The 9,610-nt window shown below is 42.6% G+C and overlaps 1 protein-coding gene across 1 annotated transcript in view; it reads left to right on the top strand.

Moving 5' to 3' along the window:
• ITM2B (integral membrane protein 2B) overlaps positions 1 to 5,388 on the top strand; it is a 30,772-nt gene extending 25,384 nt beyond the window's left edge. Inside the window, exons 5-6 of the mRNA XM_069881543.1 lie at positions 1,362 to 1,512; positions 4,668 to 5,388. Of these exons, the coding sequence (XP_069737644.1) occupies positions 1,362 to 1,512; positions 4,668 to 4,756 (240 nt within the window). The 3' untranslated portion in view covers positions 4,757 to 5,388. The remainder of the gene's footprint in view (positions 1 to 1,361; positions 1,513 to 4,667) is intronic.
• Positions 5,389 to 9,610: the final 4,222 nt, after the last annotated feature.

The raw sequence follows: 9,610 nt of genomic DNA on the forward strand, positions 1-9,610 counted from the left end.
TACGGTTTGGAGGGCATGGGTCCAAGTCCTCAGCACCAGTGTCCACCCTCACGGTGCCCTGCACTGCTGCTCTGGAGCTTTGGGGCTCCCTTAAGGTGCTCTCCTGAAATTCAAGAGACCAGGGCTTAAGATACACTGATCTACAATTACTTAACTGCCACATAATGAATGGGGTTATTTGGGAATGCAAAGTTTTCTGAGCTTTTATTTAAAGAAAAAAATATTGCTGCCGTTTTCCTCATAATACATGCTGTTGAAACTTGTCAAAATTTAAAGTGTATTTTATACAGTCCTTTCTTTCTTTACTGAAAAGAATAGCATTTAGTCAGCTTTTTCCTAACGTGTCACTTGGACTGAAAAGGCAGTTTTGTTTTGCAATGGAAATTTCAAGTTGTTTATTGTCAATAAAAATATAGTGTTCTTTTGCCACAGAAGCTGAATTTGTTTCCATAATGTGATGGTTTTATTTCTAGAAAGCAAACAACACCTCTCCACTGCCATCAATTACAATTGGAATTAGAACAGGATTTCTTAAATGAAGTAATGAGTCAAAGAAGTTGATGATTATTTATGGTATAAGGCAGTATTGGGAAATGGGCTGATAGCTAAACATGTGCATCTTCAGCTGTGTGCCTGAAGGGGTGCGCAGAGCTGGATTCCTCAGTCGTCGCAGATGTGGTAAAATAACACTGAAGGGACTAGGAAGGGCTTGGGAAGCCTTTGCGTGTCATCATGGCTCTTCCTTTTTCAGTGTATTGTCTTAAAACACCTGCTACACTACCATGGCTCTCTAATACCTTTCCATACAAACAACTGTGGGAGTCGCCATAATAATTTACGGGCTAGATGGTCTCGTCTTGCATTTGGATTGAGCTGTGACTCATGCTGTGAATATGTTCAAGGCTTCCCACATTCTGTGGACAGCAGCTGGTGTGCTTCATCAACAAGAGGATGTAGAGCACGCTCCATGTGGAGCATGCTTCTGTCAACTCCTGTTTGGGAGTAGTTCCCTCTGAGGTCTGTTGGGATGTTGTTAATTAAGAGAAAAATTTGGATGAGAAGTGTTGGACTGATCCTTGACAGTGGGTGCTGCTTCTCCACAGGACTGATGTTACTGTAGCAGTAAAAGTGGTAGAGACGCATCAGTGGAAGTTTCGTGACCTTGTTGAATATAATTGTTACGTATTTCTGTAGTGCAGTGCAGTCATGTTTGCACGGTTAGAATAAAATTCCATGGGTAAGACATTTTGAAAGAACTCAAAGATATGTCACAGCAGTGTGAAACACAATGCAGTGTTTCTTGTGTACTTTGACCACAAAGCAATAGCTTTTGACGGAGCTGTTGTATTTTTATTCAACAGGCTGGAACATATTTGCCTCAGTCCTATTTGATTCATGAACAGATGATTGTTACTGATCGCATTGAAAATGTGGATCAACTGGGATTCTTTATTTACCGCCTCTGCCGTGGCAAGGAGACCTATAAACTACAGCGCAAAGAAGCCATGAAAGGTAAATGTCCCTCCTGTGATCTTTTGTGTTGGCAGAAAGTTCAGTGCCGCTTGAGTGCAATACATAGGCTTGATTGTGTTGAAAGGAATGACTTATTAAAGTAAGGGTTGCTTATTGCAGTAGCCGGCTCTGTGGGCTTAAATACATCTGATGTTTTCTGTGTAGGTATAGAAATAAATAATTTTATTGTGCAGAAATGCTTAAAGTCCCCGTGAGCAAGGAGCTGCTGATGTGTATGTGTGCATGGGTGTGTTTTCTGGGGTTCAGGCCTTCACCAATGCTTTTCTTTAAGCTTGTTTCTTGACCCACCTCCTCAAAACTGGAAAGCCCTTTAATATATGAGGAGCTGTAGTCTTGTGGTCTGAAGTACAGATTGGCAGGTTCTTCTCATCATTAAAGCCATTTATAAATTAGTCCACATCTTCCTGTTTGCATCAGTGAAATGTCAGTAAGAGTTGTCTTCACAGGAGGACTGTAGTGCTTGGTACTCCTTCCTGGAAAATGTTTGAAAAACATCATTTGGAAGAGTCTTGACAAGCTATAGAACATTGTCTTAGTATTTTCACTCGGATTTTATTCAGACGTACATCTTTTAAAAAAAAATTAAGTATGTGATGGGGAAGCTCACACTGAAGCAGTTTAATTGCTTACTCATACTGTTGGATGTGACTGCTTGGGAAATCAAGGAAAAGAAATACATTGTATAAAAATAGTTTAGAATGATGTTTAGAAATGAGGAGGTCTTAACAGTAAAATCCAATTCAAAATTCAGCTCATTGATCCTGGGGTAACAAATGATGAGCATAGGTTGGCAGTGAGCATTAGTTTGACTAAAATTGGTTAAATTCTGTCTTTCTCCTATTCCCAGATGTTCAGTCATAGAATCGTAGAATACGAGGTTGGAAGGGACCTCAAGGATCACCTGGTCCAACCTTTCTTGGCAAAAGCCTGATCTAGACAAGGTGGCCCAGCACCGTGTCCAGCTGAACCTTATGTGTCCAATGTTGGGGAATCCACCACTTCCCTGAGGAGATTATTCCAATGGCTGATTGTCCTCATTGTGAAAAATTTTCATCTTGCATCTGACTAGAATCTAGCCAGAAGTAACTTGTACCCATTATCCCTCCTTTTCTCTGTGACTACTTGTAAAAACGGAGTCCCCATCTTCTTTGTAGCCACCCTTTAAATACTGGAACATGAGGATAAGGTCTCATCTGAGCCTTCCTGTCTCAAGGTTGAACAAACTCATTTCTGTCAGCCTTTCCTCTTGTAGCAGCTTCCCAGTCCTTTTATTGATCTTTGCAGCTCTTCTCTGGACCTTCTGTCACCTGTCCATTTCTTTTTTGTATAGCTGTGGCCAAAACTGAACAAGGTATTCCAGGTATGGCCTGGAAGTGCTGAGTAGAGTGAGATAGTGGCTTTATCTCTGCTGTTGATGCCCTTGTTGGTGCAACCCAGCATCTTGGTGGCTTTCTTTGCTGCAGCAGCACACTCTTGAGCTTGTCTACCAGGACTCCCTGGTCCCTTTCCATAGACCTGCTCCTCAGCTGGGTAGGTCCCAGCCTGTGCTGCACCTCCTGGATTAGGTTTTCCCAGGTGTAAGACCTTACGCTTGTCTTTATTGAGCTTTGTCAGGTTCATTGTTAGGTTAGCTCATCCTTCCAGCCTATCTAGGTCTTCCTGTAGGGTGTCTCTCCGTTCTGAAGTGCCTGCTTCCCCGCTTGGTTTGGTATCGTCAGGATACACTTGATCCTATCATCCAGATCACTTAGGAAGATACTAAACAGTGTTGGGCCCAATGTCCTGGGTAACTCAACTTGTGCCAGGTTACCAGTTGGGAAAGGAGCTATTCACCACCACCCTCTGGGTGTGGCTGTCCGCCACCACACCGACTATTTGTCTGGACCATAATGCATCAGCTTCTCTAGGATGAGGCATCAGTTTCTGAAAATTACTCCAAATTCCAAGAAAGAATCAAATAACTTCACATTAGAAGATTCATATCATGAAGTCGTCCACTTACACAGACTGTGCACGCTCAAGTCATTTCAGATCAAAACACGTGTAGGAGAAAGAGTGACTTTAACTGCCTGCAACAGTGCCAGCCTCCAGGACAAAGCCCACACTGCAAAATAAAAGGTGGCCAGGAGCTGCTGGGCCCTGGAGCCACAATCTCTCCCTGGCTTTGTTTCCATGCAAGATAAAACCGGGATAGGGTCCTGAAGTAGTTCATTCTAAAGATGACTTCCGACAGGCAGTATGGGCCAAACTGGATCAAATTTGGTTTCCTTTGATCTACAGAAACCTTTAGCACTGCATCAGAGCTTTTGATCCCCAAACATCACTAAATGCCCTCATGCAACATGCCAAGACATGCAGCATAAAAACAAGGGGCTGCATTGGATGGGGCCCTGGGCAGCCTGATCTCGTGGGATGTCCCTGCCCATTGGCAGGGAGGTTGGAACTAGGTGATCTTTAAGGCCCCTTCCCACCCAAACGATTCTATGATAATTATTCCAAACACTTTCAACTGAGCAAACATAAATAGTAATTATCTTGCCGTCACAGCAGCAGCATAGAGGACCCAGAGGGAATTCAGAGCCACTTGCGATGCAAAGATGACACGTGCAGTCTGGTCAAGGGATCTGAGCAACTTAGGGCTCTCTGCATTATTTAATTTATGGGTTAAGCATCACACTTGTGAACAGATGCTTTTTGCGCGATAGATGGATGACTTCTTCAGCTTTCCAGTTGTTGTTTAAATGCTACTAGTCCACTCTTTTTTGCCCATAGTAGATTATTCCTTTGCTTTTCCCTCTCTCAGATCCACACAAGTGTTTTTACAGGTGCACAGAGAGGGAGATAGGGAACTGATCTGGGCTACATCTATCCAGTAGGGGATTTCAGGAGGTTGGTTTTCATTAAACCATTTCAGTGATTTGGTTCACCTCACCTTCAGGATCATTGCCTGCTTATTGATGTTTGATAAGTATGAATGTGTGCCTACATGTGTTTCCTCTGGGGAGGAGGTCAAGGGGAGGTAGTTGTGATTTCTGGTGACATCTTATCGTAGTAAATGTAGAACAGTTATGTCTCTGATATACCTCACCCGCTCTTCTGCTTACCTGCCATTGTTCTTTTCCTAATACAACCAGGAATTCAGAAGCGTGAAGCTGTCAATTGCCGAAAGATTCGACACTTTGAGAACAGTTTTGCTATGGAAACGCTCATTTGTGAACAGTAACGAGGAATATGACTGGTCTAGGAGACTTAAAAACTACAGTATGACCCCACCCTTTGTATTGTGTGCAGTGATTATTTTTTAAAATCTTCTTTTATGTAAGTAGTGGACAGGGCTTTATTGCTGAACACCTTCCATACTTTTCATCTCATGACACATGTAAAATCAGTATGTTTTAGTTTTCTCCTTATTTTCAGGTGCGGTGTTCTTCTTATATTTGAATAGCAATTGTATAAAGACTTAGATGCTAGCGCATTTCATGTGATGAATACTAGGAAGAAGAGGAAGTCTTTGAAATATCCACCAGTTTTTAATTAAGTACAATTGAAAAGAATTATTAATGTACAAATGGACTGCAAGAGCTACTTCTAACTGTAATATTACCTGCTATATAGTTTGTTACAGCATATAGGCAAACCTGTATTTGACTCTCCCTAACAAAGTGCAATTTGTTTTGTTTTTAAAATATCATCATATTTACCTTTTTCGATTGATTGCTGACTTGATGTTTTAAAATGGCAAGTGTTTGCTGTAACAATCTTTTAGAAAATTAAGGAGTAACTTATGTTACTAACTTGTATATAATCCATGTATGTGCAATGGAAAATAAATCTTATAAACCTGTTTGTCTAAAAGTCTTGTGTTTTCTTTTCCTGTTACTGGTTTATTTTTGCAGTTAAATTTGAAGTTAAAATTAAGGCTTTTTACCTTAAGTGCTCTTTTTAAGGCTGAGAAGATGAAATGGAATCAGTGATGATTGAGAAATGAAGTATGAACAGAGATGCATGCTTTTCTGTTCCTTTTCCATTTTAAGATGCTGTTGTGACGCTTGCTTAAATTCTGGGTCAGTGTTTCCACGATACATACAACTGGAGTGGAGATCCAAAGCTGACAGATGTCATTAGTGGTTGAAATCCATCCTGAGTATTTGTCAATGACGTACATAACGTAGAGCGAGTTGTGAGTCAGGCTGACCCCCTGAGAGCCAGGAGTGTTCACTACATGGGTATGTTAAGCTCTTGACTTGTGCACCACTAAGATAAAGTGCAGATTCCTGACTAGAGCAGCCAGTTCATGGTTCATCCATCCTACACAAAGGACATCTTTAATTTATTAAGTTTGTACACGCTTTCGTAAAATCTAGACTTGCTGATCTTGAAAGGAACCTGTGGGAGGTCCCTAGTCAGGCATTTATACACATGGATAAGCCCCTCCAACTCTGCTCTGAGCTGACCAGTCCCAGCTCTCTTGGCCTTCCCTCATATGTCAGGTGTTTAAATCCCTTCATCAACTTCATGGCACTTTGCTTGACATGCTCTGATACGTTCGCATCCCTCTTCTGGGGACGTAAACGTCCTCGAGGGAGAGGCTCACCTCCCTCGGTCCGCTGGCAGTGCTTTTCCTGACAGCCCTGCTGGTCGTCGTTGCAGCAAGGGTCTGTTGCTGGCTCATGGTCCATTTGTTGTCCGTCAGGAACCCTGTGGCCTTTCCTGCAGAGCTGTTTTCCAGCCAGCATGCACCGGTGAAGGGGGTTGTGCCTCCCCAGGGGCAGGACCTTCCCATTTCCCTTTGGTGAGCCTCGTTGTGTTCCTGTTGGTCTGTGCCATGGAACTGTGCCAGTTAATCTGGAGCAACCTCAGCTATCGCTGATAACGTTCTACAAGGTGCCATTTACACCTGAAAATGCTATTTTTAATGTATGTTTGGCTTTTTTTATATGATTAGGATCTTGGTTATGGCAACTTCTGTAGGGGAGTATGCAGGATAAGGTATGTCATTAAGCCTGCCATTTCAAAGCTGGTTGCAAGAAAAACTACATGAGAGAAAGAGAATAACACCTAAAAACAAGGCAGGAAAACCTCCCCCAAAATCCACTTCTAAGCTGTAATATGGGAACTGGCTTGTCTTTCTGGCCAAATCGTGAACATTGATTTAGCAGGAAAATAGGAATGTTTACTGGTATATTTGCATATTTATTTGGAAAAAAAATACAATTTAAACTCATTTTTAAATTATTTGTACCATAGATGTCTATATCATTTGCCTTGCGTTAGTTCAGCCAAGAGCCATTGGACTAATTTTATTTTTCATCTCTTAAAGGATCTTTTCTTACTATAGTGGGAGGATGCGTTACTGGTTGGGGAGCTATTATATAACTGTAAACACACACTCATCCAGCTTCCTGGTATTGTGTATGTTTGGATGGAGATAAAATAATTTGTTTTAAAAGAAGTTTCTTAAATACACAAGACCTTTTTTTCTTTCTTCATCTGCACTTGGCTTAATTTACAGATTAGCCTTGGTGTAGGTGCATTATATATAAAATAAAAAGTATAGTAGTTGCTTTCTGAAAGCTGGAGTTTTTTAATCTATTCTGGATGATGCGTGGCAGTCATGAACATCAAATAAAGCCTCAGGCAGACACAGGTTAGATGCTCAGGTATAAACCCATAGCTACCCTTCCGTATAGATGCAAGCTGGAAAACCCACTGGGAAAACTTCAGCTCCAGACATTCAGGATGTTGCAATTGTGTGTTTGCAATAGAGGTCAAATGTGTGTCCGGGCAGGGTTACTGGTGCTGCCTTTGGAGCCCTTTGTGACTGAAGTACTCATAAGTGTGTTTTCTACCTTTTTAGGAGCATGCTGTTCCTATTCTCTGTAAGTTAAATGTGACACCTGTTAATTTTTAAGTGAGCCTCGCCTTGTCTTTAACTTGTTTTCCAAATAAAACTAAGCAGCTTTGTGGTGTGTCCTTGAATGGAGACACCTGCAGGTGAGGCTGCTGAAGGGGTAGTAGAGAGGGCAGAAAAGATTTGTTCTTCTAGACGGAGGTTTGTATGATTGTGCCGGTGTCCCTAAAAACTTCTGAGCCTGTTGGATGGTAGAAGGAAATTTGTTTCTATTGGTAGTATGAATGGAAGCTTGGGGAAAGCAGGAGAAATTTGCGTGCACTGAGGGAAAGCTCCCAGGATGTGTGCAGATCTTTTAATATTAGGCAGTTTTTATGGGAAGGCCTAAACTGCTCTGGGTGCAGGAAAAGCTCCCGTTGGAACTTCTGCCTACAAAGTCAGTGAAGCATGGGACACAGATCCAAGGGAAAAATGTAGCTCTAGGAGCTGCTTGTGCTTTTTTCATTTTATTTTTTTATATAGAAAAAGAGTATAATTAAGAGACCCAGCTGTGCTAAAATTGGAGAACCACATTTCAAGACACATGAATGACAGAAAGGGGTTAGTATAAAAATGACCTCACGGGATAATTATATTTACAAATATTTTGAAAGCTCCTTGTAAGAAAGAAAAATGCTAATGCTTAGGAACACTTTGTCACTGAAGCAGCGGAATCAGAGAAGTGCCACTACTCCACACCACTGTGTTTATTTGTTGGAGGGGGCTGTGTTGCTCTTTCATGGGACAGGCTGAGAGAGTTGGGGTTGTGCAGCCTGGAGAAGAGAAGGCTCCTAGGAGACCTTACAGCGACCTCCCAGTACCCGAAGGGGCTACAAGAAAGCTGGAGAGGGACTGTGTACAAAGGCTTGTAGCGATAGGACTGGGGGGAATGACTTTAAACTGGAGACGGGCAGATTTAGATGAGACATACGGAGGAACGTCTTTGCGATGAGGTGAGGCACTGGTACAGGTTGCCCAGGGAAGCTGTGGCTTCCCCATCCCTGGAGGTGTTCAAGGCCAGGTTGGATGGGGCCGTGGGCAGCCTGGGCTGGTGGGAGGTGTCCCTGCCCGTGGCAGGGGAGTTGGAACTGTATGATCTTTAAGGTCCCTTCCAACCCGAACTATTCTATGATTCCTTCTCTAATTGAGTCTTGCAGCTTTAGTAAAGAGCCCCCAGGCAAGTTTTGGCATGAAGAAAATATTGAAGGCCTGCAGGGCAGAAACCGAGAGTGTTCAGTTATCGGGTGCAGCGTTGTCCTCTGAAAAGGTGAGAACGTGCTTTTGTTCATATGAGTTGGGTGGGTGGATGCAAGAGTGACACATCTGTGTTAGCAAAAGCTTGTGGTTTGGGTATATTAGCAGAGCTGTACTCTCACTGACATTGCTCATTCTAGTTGTAGCAGGATGTCACGGAGGAAGCAACAAAGAGACTATAGCACTGTTGTCATCCTGTGAGTTTTGCTGAAATTCTGTATATAAGTGTTTTCACCTAGTTCGGGTATTTCACTGCCGTGGATTGGTAAAAAATGTCACCATCCTAGGCGCACTCTTACCAAAAATTGAAAAACAAGACCATGGGTTAGTTTAATTCAGGGAAATGCCGATGTCCGTTCATTATGGGCTACGGTTGCTAGATTTCAATTGGTTTTCAAGTAATTGTTAAGATTAATTTGATTCCTGAGAAGTACCTCCTGTAGAGTGTGTTCTGCTTCTTGTGGGCTTTAGAAATTTTGGAAGAGGAGGCATGGGAAACATCCTTGCTGGGGACACCGCCAGCAGCAGACAGGGTGTTGCCCATGCCAGAGCCTGCTTTCTCACACGGAGAGAGGAAGCAGGACGTGGGACTGAGCAGGATAGGAAGGGAGGGATCACAACAGGGTCATTAATGTGGCCGTGTAATTGCAAGCAACAAGATGGTTGCAATTTCTTTGTTTGGTGACCTTTATTTTATTACCAAAATGAGCTGCAGAGGGGATGCAGGATGTTCTGCACACCCAGGGGCAGAACATGTCTGGGGTTAGAAGCACTTTACTGGCTGGGGACACACAGGGTGGTACCTGCATGGCAAAGCACATGGAGTGAATCAGCTGTGCAAGCAAAGAAATGTTTTACCCTAATGTCTGGACACCTTGAACAAGCAGGAAAAGCTGTACTGGAAGTGATGAATTTTTCTGATATAACTGCACT

This window comes from Phaenicophaeus curvirostris, chromosome 1 (genome assembly GCF_032191515.1).
Source record: "Phaenicophaeus curvirostris isolate KB17595 chromosome 1, BPBGC_Pcur_1.0, whole genome shotgun sequence".
NCBI lineage: Eukaryota > Metazoa > Chordata > Aves > Cuculiformes > Cuculidae > Phaenicophaeus > Phaenicophaeus curvirostris.